The sequence below is a fragment of the Centroberyx affinis genome, unplaced genomic scaffold (assembly GCF_046629955.1).
Source record: "Centroberyx affinis isolate AG114_WGS23_722 - 3 ecotype Tasmania unplaced genomic scaffold, CSIRO-AGI_Caff_v1 ptg001691l_1, whole genome shotgun sequence".
NCBI classification, from domain to species: Eukaryota; Metazoa; Chordata; class Actinopteri; order Beryciformes; family Berycidae; genus Centroberyx; species Centroberyx affinis.
Window position 1 is genome coordinate 1 of NW_027280109.1, and position 16,165 is coordinate 16,165.

Below are 16,165 nucleotides of genomic sequence, written 5' to 3' on the forward strand. Positions count from 1 at the left end.
CAGGATTTGAAATATTTACAGTATAAATCCCTCGCAAAGAAGTCAGGATTTAATTCTGTGACGTTGCTGATTTTAATTTGAAATGAAAATTATTTTAATTAGGTTTCATGTATACAACTAATGCAGCCATGAAATAAATCCCCCAACAGTTTAATAGGGTGAGAAAGAACAAGAAGAGAGGAATGGGATTGGAAAATCGTGAGTTATGTAACCCGTTTCTCTCCCGTTTTAGGCACAAAAATGGCCCTGAAGTTCTTGAGGAAGAAGACCACCAAGCTGAAGAGCTTCCTGAGGGAGTACAGCATCTCCCTGTACCTGTCGCCCTGCCCCTTCATCATCAACATGTTCGGCATCGCCTTTGAAACCGACGACTACTACATCTTCGCTCAGGAGTACGCCCTGGCAGGAGATCTCTTTGACATCATTCCCCCGCAGGTGAGATGAGCTGAAGCAATACAGAAAGACACATAATGTAGCCGATAAAAGGTATAAACACGAGTGAGTCGTGCTGCAGCTGTAGAATAATGTAAGAGTGTTACATGATAAATATTTCAGCAAACATGCGATTCTGTTTCCATGATTGTATCTTTGGAAAAGGACATTTCATTGTACCGTAATCCAAATCAGTATCTCTTAATCCCCCAAATATTGAAAACTATTTTTAGTCATTTCCACCCGCTGCTAATGCCATATATGCAGAGTCCCTGTGGAGTACAACCTGGCATCCTTCTGCATGACAGTAAATTGTCAGTTTATGGTTGATCAAGTGTTGTGATGAGATGGATCAAGTGTTTCAGAATTGGAAAGCCAACTCATTGTCCCGCTCTCTCCAGGTGGGGCTTCCTGAACCGGTGGCCAAGCGCTGCGTTCACCAGGTGGCCATCGCCCTGGACTACCTGCACTGTAAGAAGCTGGTCCACAGGGACATCAAGCCTGAGAACATCCTCATCTTTGACAAAGAGTGCCGCAAGGTCAAGCTGTCGGACTTTGGCATGACGCGGCGCGCCGGCTCCCCGGTGAAGCGCGTGAGCGGCACCATCCCGTACACCGCGCCCGAGCTGTGCGACACCTCGCGGCACGAGGGCTTCTGCGTGGACTACAGCACGGACGTGTGGGCGTTCGGCGTGCTGCTCTTCTGCATGCTGACGGGAAACTTCCCCTGGGAGAAGGCCATGCCGGCCGACGCCTTCTACGAGGAGTTCGTCCGCTGGCAGCGTCGCCGGACCGGCACCGTTCCCTCGCAGTGGCGCCGCTTCACCGACGAGGCCCTGCGCATGTTTCGGAGGCTCCTCTCCATCGAGCAGGAGCGCCGCTGCTCCGTCAAAGAGGTCTTCAGCTATTTCAACCAGTGCTGGATGCTGGACACAGAGAACGGGAATAGCAACAGTAGTAGCGGGGGCTTGGGGGGCAGCGGGCCGCCCCTGGACATCAGCTCGTCCTCGTCTGAAGAGGACGTCCTAGTGGACAGACTGAAGCAGCAGACCCTGTCGCCTGCCTGTGTGGTGGGGAAGGGCAGCATCCTAATGGACACACATTACTCCTCCATGTCCACTAACAGCTCCCCCTCCTCCACGGGCAGCTACGAGCGGGTCGCCCGGGAAAACAACGGCGGCGGGCGCATCCTGGTAGCCACGCCCATCGAGATCTGTGTGTAGAGGCGGCTGCTGCTACTTTCTGGGCTCCGTGCGCACACATGTAGATGTTGTGAACGCGCCTGTGTAATACGAGGGTTGGTATGTGCAAAGGAGGAAGATCTTTCCGAGTATGAGAAAGAGGAGAAAGAAGAATAAGAAGGAAGTATGGCGGCTGGTGCTCGTGCATCGTGAGACTTCCTCGCCGGTCTGAGATTGGTTGTAGCTTCACTGTGGATTCATTCGTTTCTGATGAAGATGCACTCTGAGGGAACGACAAGACAGTGAGACAATCACAAGCTGTAGCCTCCTCATGTGGTTTATACGTCAACAACAACTTTTAATAAAAAAGAGCTGCAGGACAAAAAAAAAACAGTCATGATCCACAAGCAATATCTTCAACATTTTGGGAACAATCCAGTCACTGCAAAAATTATATGTGAAGAAAAGGGGAAAGAAATAACCTGCTTTAACTGCATCGGTAAGAAAACTTGTGCATAAAAATGGTCTCCAGTGTGACCTAATGTGACCGAAGGTACTATTGTGTGTTTGTAGTAAACTATACCATTTTCATGTTTGGTAGGTAGGACGTTTCTGTAAAGTATGTTTTTGTTTTGAATTTTGATTTAAATTATTAATTTATGTCAGATGAATATATTTACGATTTGTTTTATAAAGTAGCATCAGAGATCTGAAGCCTATTTTAAACCTCTTCCTCCCCATGTTTCATTTATTGTGTCATGTAGCCCTCCATCTACCAGTGGAAATTACATTTTCCTCCCCAAATAAGGAAAAGGAAATGTTAATCATCCTGTCAGGAGCTGCTTTCAGTTTTGTTTGAATAGTCGTTGTTGGTGTACTGTAACCCATGACCTCCATGTAACTAGATGTAGATGACTGAGTCGGTGTTTTGTTCACCTAAAATGTCCTTTTCATGTTTGCCTGTGACCCCTAAACCTACTGTACAGTAGCAGACCACAACAGGAACGGCTGAAAACACATCTCATGGTCAACATTCAGTGTTTATTAGGTATTTCCAAGTTAGATATATACGAGAAGTCACAGAGGGCTGCAGCAATTTCCCCTGAAAAACTGCAGTATACTGGAACCATTACTGAATACTGAGATGGCTGCCAATTCTATTCAGTCAAGTTATCATAGTGACATGAATAGGGGTAATTTACCATTTTTTATGATTCATTTGTAAGGTTGGCCTATGTGATGAATGAACTGAAACGTACATTTCAAAGGAGGGAAAACTGAACCGTTCACACTCACGTATATTTATCTAGTTGGTAAATTGATTTATTAGCAAACGGGAGAGGAAAGCATACTGAGGCAATATGAGTAGCCCTCATTTTTCTACTTGCATGGTTTATAGAGAAAAATGGAAATCTCAACTTAAAGTTTGTGCGGCAGTGAAAATAATTCTCATAGAAATGACATAATTGGAATATGCTTTCAACGTGGGGAAGATAAAATGCAGTACTTGGGGACTTGAGGGATTCTACCTAGCCAACAGAACCTCAACCTCAACAAAATAGAGGCAGTGATGCTTTCTCCTCAACTTCTTATTACATTTTTTTTGCTGTGAAGTTTGTTTGAAAGGTAAAGCTTTTGGCTACTGTGAAACATGATGGACAAATATGGACACCACAAAAAAAAATACACCCCCCCTCCCCTCCCCTCCGCCCCTTCCCCCTCTCTCTGTTGTGTTTTTCCAAAAATATTTGCATGAATTGATATTGCTCTGGTGGAATATTGTTGAAATAAACATCCCTAGAGTCAAAAGTGGCCACTGTTCTTTATTTTTTCTTAATGACGAAAACCCCTGTTCAGAAATGAGACTTGTTTTGAGTGGAGGAAATATAACGATGCTTTGTTATAAACCACACTTTTGAAGTCAGTGCGCATGGAAAACAGCGGTTTCGTCAGCTGTGGACTCTCAAGCCTCATAATTGTGTCATGACATCATGTGTTGTGTTGTTAGTGACAAATCTTTTCCTTGTGTTTTTGTTTGATGTGACAGTCTGTGCTGTGTGGTGTCGTTGTACTGTGTAGCGTGTGAGACTGTAGGTGAAGCACCACAGGATACAATATCGGGGTTTAGTTGATCCATTGGGACATCATCCTCCTCGAGTCTGTCTCTCCATTCATTAAAAATGAAATAATGCTCTTGGTAATGGAGCCCGAATGTGTTCTGTGTGACTTTGAAGTGTGAAATGGCCGTGAGGCGGTGTGCCAACAGGAAATCCCTTCGTATTGCAATGTGTCAGACGGCAGATTTAAAGTCAGAGGTCAGCTCTATCAAGCAGCATGTTCAACCAAATGATAATAAAATCCCTCACAAAAATGCACTAGGCCATAGACGATTTTGTGCGATAAATCATGCTTTATGTCGGTCAAATAATTATGCCCCAATAAACTCATGATGCCCCACAAAGCGCTGAAACCACTGAGGCATTTTTCTGGCTCGGATGTAATGAGCAGTGAGAGCCTCCAAAACCTAGTTTAAAGCTGAATTGCATAACACACCCACCCAGGTAGGACCGAGGCAGTTTGGCTGTTACAGTGGAAAAAAAAAAAAAAATCTACAAGCTTCATTGTTGAGCTAACCATCAGCCAACTGAGGCTAAAAACCGTATTGCTTATGCAGCACAGGAACAGCAACATTCATCCAGAATGCAGATCGGCTCTCTTTGCAGTCAGCTGTGAACTTCACGGCTTATTTACAGGCTGATGAGAGGGAGGAGGGATCGCAGCATCAGCCCAACCCAAAACCAGCCGGAGTCTGCGGATCCGCTCGGGTATAAAAGGCACCGAACCCAAACCCCGAGCCGGAGAGAGAGAGGGAATCATCGGGCGGCGCTGCATGTTCTGCATAGCAATTACCGCAGAGCGCCGCACTCACTGATCTCAGTGCTTTCTCCCGCCGCCATGTTTACATATTCAGCACAAGCGAGGAGGCAGAAGTGATAGTTTGGTATTTACATAAGTTCCAACAAAGTGCTATGTGGTGTGCAGGCACTTGAGGAGGTAAAAGCAGTCAGACAGGAATGTGAGAGCAATGCTAAGCTGGCAAATAGTGAAGTCGCATCAGGTTAAAGCTTCATTTCTGTTTCTGTAGCGAGGAAAAAAGCACAAGATCAGTATGATTATTTTCAAGGCCTCCAAAAAAATTCAGAATTCCTTTCCTTGTCCCTTGACCCTGGTGCTTGTTCAGGTGTGAGCGTCAGGTCGATGCTGGTCACAGAGCTGAGAAAGGCTGTGTGGCCTTGTGGTGTGAACAGGCAAAGAAATTGGATTCATTTTTTAAGAGCTCCGCTGACAGCTGGGTCTCCGCAGACCAGTGTGCAGCGAGGTTCCTTTCAAAGACGAGAAGCAATCCGGCGAGCTTTTGAGGCGGCCGGGTTCAATGTCAACCCAAGCAAGCAATGTGATATGGCACAGCAAAGATTCATTTTTAAGTATAGCTTTGGAAACTGTTTTGATACTGATATTTAGGTCCTGATTTGACAAAAACGATGCAGGTAGCAGCTATGGACGTCTCATTTTTCATTCAACTTCAAAATGTTAAGTCTTTCCAGCAATAGCCTACCAAATACAGGCACACAGAATCAGGTTTAAGACATCAAAATGATGCTTTATGATCATGAGATAGAGCTGCAATTGTTCATTCTTAAAGTTAATTTCCTCCCCAGCCCTTCCTGGTCCAATTTACCGATGGCGTCTGACTGTGGGCCCTATTTCGCTTAAGATCATGGCCGGCCTTCATTTAAGCCGATCTAATTGGCAGATAGAAGATTGTAAAGATGGAGAAAACCCAGAAGAAGAAAATAAATCAGCCTCGCTCTTAAAGCCAATGACACACAAAGTCATTGTAGGAACCGCTGGGTCCAGAGGAGAGAGGATCTTTGGGGTCTTTTTGCTAAACATCAGTCAGTCGGTTCCAGCAGGCAAGCAATACTGATTTGTCTAGACTTACTTTGAGCCCCGACAGCAGATGCCGATCTGTAGTAAACAGGGTGGGAAATTGATTGAGGTATTGTGCTGTTGAGATGATTTATACTGCTGACACAGTACAGGGGCACAAAACTGTGTCTCCATGATCTACTGTGGGCTTACTGACATGATTTGAAGCTGTGGAGTTTGATCTGCAACACGTTCCCCAGCCGCTGCAGGTACATCTTGTGGGAGAGAGAGTTATTTTTTTTATACGTTATGCAACAAATCGTAGCTCGGGGCGGGAATATACTGCTTTCAGAGTGTAAATCTGAACGTTATTTGCATATTTGACTTGTGTCAGCTTCGGCATCAGGCTGGCGGCAGCGTTTTATGTAAATTGTGCAGAGTGTACGGGAGAGGTTGTGCTGAACAATCTGCAAAGGCAACAGAGCTGCGCTGCGGAGATAGTGAGAGGGATTGTGATCGAAAGAGCCTGTCAGTCCTGGAAGAGCAGATAAGCCTGGGCCCTGAGCGAGGGAGGGGTGTGTGTGTGTGTGTGTGTGTGTGGGGGGGGGGGGGGGGAGCTAAGGGAAGTGGAGATAAGGGAAAATGGCGAGAGAGAAGGAAAACAATAAAAAAGGGAGGGAAAAGCAATAAATGAGAGGGAGGAATAAACGAGGGCCGAGGGAGAGAGAGAGAGAGAGAGAGGGCAGGAGGCTTCAGGTGTGAACACTCTAACCAGACGGACTGATAAGACGCACGTCTCTCTTTCATCTGAGATATAAACCCAGACAATCGGTCCTCTGAGCACCGACACCACCGGGCGGCATCACCGCCCCCAGAAGAAGACCCATCAATTAAAAAGTGCACCGCTGACTTACAGACGGCTGAAATATAGGTCACTGCTCACTGGCTTTAGTTTACAGAAACCATATAGAGCAGCGTTTCAGTAAGCCTTTAAATTACAGGCCATTAGTTACACACTAATGACCGAATATCCAAGTAAAATAGATGTAATAACTAGTTAGAGCGTTAGAATGACTGGTAATCGCTGAGTAATATACAAGTGAAAAAAAGAAAGTGATGACACCTGTGCAGAAACAATGTTTTTTCATTAGGTTTTCATTATGTAGAATACATACAATAATACATTATATATTATATAAAAGACATACCAGTACTGACTATGTACAATATTCACATAGGTATTCAAACCTACTCCATACCAACTCTACACAAACAACAACAGAAAACAACAGAAACCCCATTACCTAGTAATTACCAGTCATTCTAATGCTATAACTATTATTACTTACTTAGTTATTTCCAGTCATTATTTCCAGTCATTAATTAGGCTACTATGTAGCCTAATTAATGGCCTGTAATTTAAAGGGTTAGCAACTAACGATTATTTTCATTGTCGATTAATCTGTCGATTATTTTCTCGATTAATCGATCGAGTTGTTTGGTCTATAAAATGTCAGAAAATGGTGAAAAATGTCGATCGATGTTTCCCAAAGCCCAAGATGACGTCCTCAAATGTCTTGTTTTGTCCACAACCAAAAGATATTCAGTTTACTGTCATAAAGGAGTAAAGAAACCAGAAAATATTCACATTTAAGAAGCTGGAATCAGAGAAATTACTCAAACCGATTAATCGATTATCAAAATAGTTGGCAATTAATTTAATAGTTGACAACTAATCGAGTAATCGAACAACTAATCGATTAATCGATTAATCGTTGCAGCTCTAGTTAGCAGCATTTCTTTACATGACACAGATCTTGGCTGATGACACTGACGTGTGTTTTATAGAAAATGCTGTATTTGGATGAGCAATGTGACAACTTCTCCTGTGGCAGCTCAGTGATGAAGTGAATATCAATTCATAAGTGAATATGAATTCACTGTCTGATCCCAGTTTTCATCAACTTCATAATCAGCAAGTGGGGGTGTTGGAAAGATAAACTGCATTCCAACTATCTGTTAAATATCTTATTTCCTACACAACTTTACTGATCATAAGATTTCATTTCGTCATCGTCTTAAAATAAGTATGACAAAAGTGTTATTTCCCACCTAATTTATATCTTTCTCTCTCATTGCAAATGCATCTGACACCGTCTTTCACAGGGAGGAAACACAGCAGCTGTCCTGCCACTGGCAAAAAAAAAAAAGGCTGTTAAAAACTGCGTGAAATGATGCTCTCTGCCATGGAAACTAAATCGGTGTCCTCACACAGTCGCTGGCTGCCAGGCTATTTCAGCAGGTGAGAGCAGGGAGTCTATTCTGGGTTCAACAGGGCGAGAAACAGCCGCCCTCCCTCCGCTCCCACAGGTCAGCTCGGCAGCCTGATAATTGTGTGGCAGACAAGTGTTGGAGAATGTTACCGGAGGTGGATTCAACTGTCAAAATGTGGTGGGGAAGAAGAGGAGTATGTCTCCAGTGAAGTGGGACGTGACTCAAAACGCAGAGCTGGGAGTCGGTGTGAACGTCTGTGCTCGGTGTCGCTGACATATGCTCGGATATTAACTGCTCTGCATCGACACATAATGCATCTCATCAACACAGTATACTCCAAAATAAAAGCCTGGACTTGGAAGATAAAGAGAAGATTTCTGCATCTTCTCAAACGCCATTCATAACCGATGCATTTCTACTTCACAGACAATAACAAATAACCATTTTCCAGACTGAAAACCCCCCAGTAATAAGTCACATTTAGCTGTAACATAGATTTACACATAAACTACCAGTCAAAAGTTTGGACACACCTGATTGAATGCACTGTTTTGCATTATCTTAAAGCCATTCTGATCTAAAGGCTTCTGCTTAAATGCTTGAAATTTGTTTCTTAGACAAATATAAATAGTGAAGTTGATGCCTATGTGTGAATTTCTTTCCAAAGCCTTTTGTCTTTCCATCAAGGCAAAGTGTGGCTGCTTTAAAGAATCTAAAATATAAGATAGTTTTGATTTGTTTAACACTCTTTTGGTCACTGCATAATTCCATTTGTGTTATATCATAGTTTTGATGTCTTTAGTTTTATTCTAAAATGTGGAAAATAGTAAAAATACAGAAAATTGTGGTGTGTCCAAACTTTTGACTGGTAGTGTATCAAAAGTTCTACCATTTCGGATTCGAACCCGCAGCCTTGTGGTCACAAGCCTGCTCCTCTACACTGCAAAAACTCTCCATTAATAAGTCATTTAATTTAGTATTATGTCTTAAAACCTCATTTTGAAAAGAAGTGGGGGAAAAAACGCCAATGGGGTGAGACTGAACTTATTTCTAAATTCAAATTTCCAAGAATTGTCTTGACTGAAGTGTCATTTTCTTGATACTAGCATGGTGATCTTCCTTTATTCTGCCTCGTTTCAAGATAGTGACAATAGATAGAAAGATAGAAACTGCATTGGAAGCAAGTGGTATTACCTCACACAGTTAGCAGATCTTTTCACTTGTTTTAGGAAAAAATAAGATTAGTAAATCTACTCCCACCACAACCCAGCCACACAGGCTTTCATGCTGCAAACTGTTTTCTTACACATGTAGGAGGAATGACTAATCTATCAATCTAATCAATTGTCTCCAAGACCTCTCTCCATCACATATCAGAATATTTGAAATGACTAAAACAGAGTATTAACAAATGACAAGGTTATCATTTATAAATCACTTTTTTTTTATTTCAGGAGAAAGACATGGGTTCAATTTTATTGACGTGTATTAAATAACATTCTGAACTATCTGTGCTCTTCAAATAAAAAAAAAATCTAAAAAATGAACAAACCACCAAAGAACCCTTTTGAGACCCTTAATGAACCCCTTACGTTTTAAGTAATCAATACATTTAACTGATTGTTTGTCAACAGTCATCTTTCATATCAGCCTTGACACGAGTCATGTGAACTGAAATATAAGAGGACAAAAATTCTTAATAATAATTAGAGCTGCACTAGGCAATTTTGTTAGCGGCTCCAAATGGCAGCAAGAGGTAACTGTTTTAAAAATTTTAACTTCAATACCCAGAAATCCTGTAGTGTGTCTGTGATGCTTTAGACCAAAGATACCAAAGAGATGAGAGGAAAAAGATCAGGGCTGCATTCGACTCCACATAACATGCTTTCTTCTGGATATCGTCTTCCCCTGAATGGAGGGAGGAACGCCCCAAAATGGCTGACAAAACAAAGTGGAATTTGGTTCCAACTTCTGCTTAACAAGGGAGCATTTACCCTTTCCACAAAGAGTAGAAAATACAAGCTTGAATCCTCACTGAATGTATTGGATTTGGCAGCTTCCATTTTTTATATAGTTTCTGCATTTCATTTTCTCATAATTCTGCCCCATTCACAAGTGGGCAGGTCGTCAAAAGATGGAGCTTTTAAGGATTTCAATAACCCAATATCCTCTAAAAGGCTTTATTTGATATATAGAGACTAAACAATTTATAGAGACTAAACTTTTTATTTACATTTTATTTGGTTTCAAAGGAGTAAAGCTTCTCCTTGGAAAAGCCTTTTTTTAAATTTTGTTTCTGAGAGTAATAAATGTATCAGACTTCCTTACTATATAAAGTTATGAAGTCTGTTCAGTTTTGACTTGTGTTCGATCCCTCGCCTTTCTGCCCTTGCTGAGAACCACAAGGATTTAACTTATTGTACGTCAGACATTTTGTCACTAGGGGGCTCAGTGAGGGGAAGACAGCATGGTCATGTGGATCCAGATGCAGCTCTAATGTTGGCGTCCAGCGCTCACCCAACTGTTTAGGAGACAGTTTGTATTTCACTCTTCAGTTTAGATTTGTCACCTCCTGTGGGCAGAATAGTGTCCCTACTTCACCTGGTCAAACAGAGCTAATCTATAACGTCTCAGTCAGTGGGGATGGGACGCTCCTCTCTGTTGCAGCCCCGACTTTGTGATTTAGGCTGATAAGACGGGTGAATTTATACATAAAATTCTTGCATAGTGCAGCTTTAAAATTCAGGTTATTCCTATGAATTGCATTAGTAAAGAGGGAAGAATAAAGTCTACAAATACTTAACATACACAAATAGTAACTGATGTTTAAAAATTATATATAAAGTGCATCGTATTAAAACAGACATCAACTGTGCATGCAACTGATGAAACAGAAGTTAGGCTATGTGATGACTGAAACACTAACAGTTCATAGAAAACTAGTAAAAAACAGTAGAAAACAAAACAAATCTATGTTGCCTTGTAATCGATTTTTCTATACAACCTGTCAGTAAAGCTCCGTTCAACCCCTGTAGAATTACTCTGTTTAAAAAGTAAATGACATTTGTGACGCGGCTAGTCCAAGTGTGGATCTTCGAGGAGAGGAATAAATAAACACACACACGCACGCACGCACGCACACACACACACACCATCCCGGCTCAGTTTGTCAGTCCAATTGGTGAAACTGCCTGTGTTAAAGACCTACGAAAACAGAAATAGAGACAAAAAACAGACACATCTTAAAAAACCCTAAAGTGGCCCCTGGTTGATCTTTGTCTCATGATGGGTGGAATCTTACCACAAGGTTTGCCTTCTGCTCGGGCAAACATGCTGGCCTTAATTAGTGTTATAAAAACAGCAGAGGTGAAATCGGGGGAAACCACGCATCGCAGCCTGAGGAGATGTGCGAATCGACCCGGAACGAATGTCCCAAACACAGGAGGGGCATGTCAAAATGGAGTCCGGTCCAGAACACACACACATCTGAGGTAAAAGGAGGAAAATTTGACAGCTGGGAAACTAATGCAACATTAAAAAGCTCCTCACCAAATAAATAAAACTGAAGAAGACCAAAAGTATTTCTGGAAGTAAGCTACCTTTTTCTTCTTCTTTTTTATTTCTACTACAATTATATTGGTTCAAAATGATCAAATAAGCACTACATACCTCCTTTGGCCCCACATGTCTTTCCTGTCACCTCCTGGATTGTCTGGTTACACTTGTGAACAGTTTGTTCTGATGGATACAAACACACATCACTGGGAATATACTCACTCACCATATTCATATTTGCCAAACCAGGACATGCAGTGAAAATCTGATAAATGCATTGAGTTGTAGAAAAAATGTTGTAGAAAACTAGTACAAAACAGTAGAAAACAAAATGAATCCAGGTTGCCTTGTAATCGATTTTTCTATACAACCAATCAGTAAAGCTCTGTTCAACCCACCTTAATTCCTACAAAACTTTCATGATCATAAGATTTAATTTCATCATCTTCAAATAAGTATGACAAAAGTGTTATTTCCCACCAAATTCATATCTTGATCTCCCATTGCAAATATATTTGACACCGTCTTTAACAGGGAGGAAAATGTTCAAATGTTCATCATCTGCTAGATACCAAAAACCCTGAGTCTTTACCTTGTGCTCTGGACATCTCATTGAGAAGTTGTCTTCATTTAAGACACAGCCTGAAAAGACAGAAAAAAACAAAAACTATCCTTCAGGATTCATCATTTCAAACAGGGTGAGAATGACAGCCTTCCCACACACAAGAAGAAAAGCAGAAGTGAGTCAAGCTCTCGCCCTGGAAAGATGCAGCATTTTCAGCATTATTATCTCAGCCAGTGTTAGCACAGGCACAAACACATTTAGGCAACCGTTGCTAAATCTAAAATCGCAGTATAAAATCATAATCCTGAATGTACAATAATTTTGGAACATACATACAGTGGAAATAATGACAATGTAAGCCCACTGGGTAACACTTTCACTACATGATTGATATACACTACCACTCAACAGTTTGGACACACCTGACTTAATGTACTATGTTTTTCATTCTCTTAAAGCCATTTTGATCTAAAGGCTTATGCTTAAATGCTTGAAATTTGTTTCTTAGACAAATATAAATAGTGAAGTTGATGCCTATGTATGAATTTCTTTCCAAAGCCTTTGCCTTTCCATCAAGGCAAAGGGCGGCTACTTTAAAGAATCTAAAATATAAGATAGTTTTGATTTGTTTTACACTTTTTTGGTCACTGCATGATTCCATTTGTGTTACTTCATAGTTCTGTTGTCTTTACTAATATTCTAAAATGTGGGAAATAGTAAAAATAAAGAAAAATGTGTATGTCCAAACTTCTAACTGGTAGTTTATATATATGTTTTATACTGTACCTGACTGAGTGGCACATCTGTAGTGATAATTTCTGGGACAGCCCTTCTGGAAACAACCCATTATTGCACCTGTTTCTTGGCATGTCGAACAGATCTGAAAAGAGGAGCATACGGTGAAAAAAGGCAGAGCGGACATCTTTTTTTTAATGATCATCCTGAGTAAAAAAAAAGGTAAGTCTCTGTCACTCACTGTTCCCTGTGCGAGCCGAGCCGCCTCTCCCAACCCGTACAGCTTCCCTCTGACCAGGAACACACCAGCGGACCAGATGCCGCAGTCCTCGTGGATCCAGCACTCATCGGGGTGAAGAGGCACCTTTGGGACACCGTCACTCCCAAGCGGGCTTTTGACCCGGGGCACCGTGGAGCCGTCACCATCGCAGCACTCATCTGTGGAATTTACCGCGTGGCTGTTGTTGAGTCCTTGTAACTTTTCTTCCTCTTTTTCTCTGTTCTGCCTTTCCTCCGGTGGCGGCGCTGTGCAGTTCTGCCGCTGGCTCTGGCAGTCCGGCAGCGGCGGCCCGGCGGGGTAATAAGGGCCGTGAAGGTCCCCGAGGCCCATGACACTGGCCGTCTGACCGCACAGGCAGCACACCTGCGAGGGCCGACACTTGCTCTCTGAGCTGAGTCGACCCGGCTGGAAACAAGAGGTTTTGGGGACAAACCCGGACAGGGATGAGGTGGCGGTTGCTGGATGCTGGCCTCTGCTGCACCGCACGGTCGCTTCCTCCTCCTGGTAGTTGACGACGGTGCACAGCCTCCGCTCCATGTGGATGAAAGGCCGAAAGCCGTCCGATTTGTCCTTCTTCTCCTCTTTGAATTTTGCGTACTTGAGCTTGATCTCCGGCTCTCTGGGGGGAAACAGAGCGGACGGCCCGGTTTGGGTGCGCCTCTTTCGCCTCCGCCTCGCGGCGGCGCTTTTGTTTCCTGAGGCTTTACTGCCCCCTGAGACCTTTGGGTGCTGCTCTGAGGGGATTCTCTGGCGGGCTTTCTGTTCAGTCCGCAACGTTTTAGCCTTATGAACGCTAAGGGCCTTTTTCTGTTTCCGTTTAACGGTTTTCACGTAGGAGGCCTTGCGGCGAGGCTGATGGGCATGGGATGATTCGCTCTGAGACGATTTGGAGGGACGTTTACTGTCTGTCTGAGTGTCAGTATCAGAGTCATCTGAATGACTGCTGTCTCTTTGCGTGAGGTTTGGCTGTAGGACGGACTCTGCCTCTGAACTGGACAACCTCTCTGTGAACTCCATCACGTCATCAGAATCATAACATTCATTATATAAACCTACCTTAGCATTTTTGACTTGGCTCCTCAAATTGTGCTGAGAGACACTAGGGGTGAATTTAGGCATTTCTGGGGGGGACTTCCTAATTCTGGTGCTGCGTCGCAACTCTCTGGGCTGAGGTTCATCGGCTTCACTTTGATGACACGTTTCTCCTACCAGGCTTTTCTTACAAGGAGTTTTGCCGGGGAAAGTGTGACTCTTTTTCTTTTCGTTGGTGACTGAAACTTCGATAACGTCGCTGTCGTCGCTGGAAATATCTACAGGGGATTCGACGGCGTTGCCATAAACGCCGCTTAGGTCTGACAGTAGCACTATGGGCCTGGTGTGATGCACAGGTATGTCTGCTGAGCTGTCTGAGGAGTCTTCTGAGTACGTGCTGTCAGGACTGGGCGAGCTCAGCGGCTGAGGTAGGAGATAACAACCTCTCCCTTCATCCAGCGAGGGAGCAGCAGGGGACAGGGGCTCCACGATATGGCTCACACTCTCCTGCATGAAAGAACTACATAAGAGTGAATCCTTCGCCGAGGAAACGAGGAAAATGACATCGGAGCCGCTGTCACTCTCCTCCCCGCCGCTGCTTTCGGGAATCTGGCCACCTGTTTGATCGGGCCGGTAGAAGCCCGGATGCCACAGGTTGCCGTGAACCCCCTCGTGGTAAAGACCCAGCCCTTGAGCTAATGTCGAATTCATGTAGCTGCCCAGAGATTCGGGGCCCGGCTCCATGTCTCGGCAGTGGACAGGCCCGGCCGCCTCGGGGTGCAGCTGGATAACGCCGCCATCTCCTATGCTGCTGTCCATTATCCGAGTGGAGAGCGAGTTGTAGTTGGACGTGGCTCTGGACCTGGTCCTGTAAGGGGAGCTGACCTCTGTGCTGCAGCTCGGGGGCCGTCTGTGGTACCACTCCGGCTTCTTGGCCAGGTCCATGGCTTCAGTGTGGCCGCGGGTCAGGGGATTGACTGAGTAGCCCTTTGACAGATCCATAGCCATGGGAGATGGATCCTGAGAGGACACTTCCATCACTGCGAAAAAATATCACATATGGACATTACTATTACAGACAATGTTTTGCCTATTTATAACCAGTGTTTCACAAAGCATTAAACCATCACACTGAGCTTACATAGCATCACATCGTGCATCCAGTACTGTAACAGAAAATGTAACCAGGGTTGTAACTAATAACTCTTAAGTGCTGTAGATCTAAATCGGATTTCAAAAGTTAAAACTAACGTTACTGGTAATCTTACCCCGAGGGTGCCAGCAGTGTTGGTGTTTGACCCCAGTGCTCAAAGTGCTGGCTGAGGATGACACTTCTTGCAAACAATTCGGGTAGCTGCGTTAGCTAACACACCTATTCAGGCCCATCAGGACTGGATGTAAACAAAAGCAGCGACAGCCCGACTTCATGCTAGCACGCTAGCTAACGTTAGCAAGCTCATGTTATTTCTAGATGTAGACGACGTGCAGCTCAACGGCCAGATAGATAAACATTTTCCTTAAGTGTAGCTAAGCAATTAAAGCCCATACTCTTGGTATTTTAAAGTTGTCATCATGGATACCCTCTTCCTAGTAGCGTCAAGCCAGCCGGAGATAGCGACAATAAGACCGGAAGTACGCAATTTGCCTTCAATATAAAAGCTTCACCAGGCTTCACACTAATCTCCTAGCAACCCATGGAGGTCCAGTGGAGAACTGGCTGTGGTCCATTCAGTAATGTTTCAAGTAGAAGTAACTGGTCTGATAACGTAGATTAATTTCCAAATCTAGGACACTGACACATTAAACTGTCTTGTCTTTAGCCACAGCCTCTACTCCAATAAGCACTAGAAGTTGTAGTTTGAGAAGTGAGCTTGCTTGACTTAAACAAGCAGTTGGTCTTTTGTGGTTTTGTTAGGATCGCTAACCAATCAGCAAGCTAGTAAGCTAGTAGCAAGCCAACAAATTAAATACTGTTAAATGTTAACATGCGACCACCAGGCACCTATTAATGTAACATTAGCTATTGTGCAAATCAGATACTATAGTAACAAGACTACCTGACCAGACACTAGTGAATTAACAAGCTAACATTATGCTAACACAGATTTGATCAGGTGCATCAGTGACAAAAAGTTAAGTTCAGCCAAAATAGCACAGAAGTTAACCGTTACTTACTGTTGC

General features: G+C 43.4%; 2 protein-coding genes across 2 annotated transcripts; one reads left to right on the plus strand and one right to left on the minus strand.

The window, feature by feature from the left end:
- The first annotated feature begins 236 nt into the window (after nucleotides 1-236).
- LOC139651618 (serine/threonine-protein kinase SBK1-like) lies at nucleotides 237-3,780 on the plus strand. Its single transcript, XM_071528616.1, has 2 exons — nucleotides 237-435; nucleotides 834-3,780. The coding sequence occupies exons 1-2, from the start codon at nucleotides 241-243 to the stop codon at nucleotides 1,653-1,655; spliced, it is 1,017 nt and encodes a 338-aa protein (XP_071384717.1). The 5' UTR covers nucleotides 237-240; the 3' UTR covers nucleotides 1,656-3,780.
- Nucleotides 3,781-9,274: 5,494 nt separating this feature from the next.
- On the minus strand, nucleotides 9,275-15,022 carry LOC139651609 (uncharacterized). Its single transcript, XM_071528599.1, has 5 exons — nucleotides 12,914-15,022; nucleotides 12,724-12,817; nucleotides 11,965-12,014; nucleotides 11,487-11,555; nucleotides 9,275-11,303 (listed from the first exon to the last, which is right to left on the minus strand). Exons 1-4 carry the CDS (start codon nucleotides 15,020-15,022, stop codon nucleotides 11,514-11,516), a joined length of 2,295 nt encoding a protein of 764 aa, XP_071384700.1. The 3' UTR covers nucleotides 9,275-11,303; nucleotides 11,487-11,513.
- Between the last annotated feature and the right edge of the window lie 1,143 nt (nucleotides 15,023-16,165).

Bases quoted from the DNA above. Each gene is read 5' to 3' on its own strand.
- LOC139651618 (XM_071528616.1), top strand. From the start codon at position 241: ATGGCCCTGAAGTTCTTGAGGAAGAAGACCACCAAGCTGAAGAGCTTC. The intron at 436-833 runs GTGAGATGAGCT...CGCTCTCTCCAG, and splicing joins TTGACATCATTCCCCCGCAG to GTGGGGCTTCCTGAACCGGT.
- LOC139651609 (XM_071528599.1), bottom strand. From the start codon at position 15,022: ATGGAAGTGTCCTCTCAGGATCCATCTCCCATGGCTATGGATCTGTCA. The intron at 12,818-12,913 runs GTGAGTGACAGA...TCCTCTTTTCAG, and splicing joins CTCGGCTCGCACAGGGAACA to ATCTGTTCGACATGCCAAGA. The intron at 12,015-12,723 runs GTACAGTATAAA...CTGTCTTTTCAG, and splicing joins CAGATGTGCCACTCAGTCAG to GCTGTGTCTTAAATGAAGAC.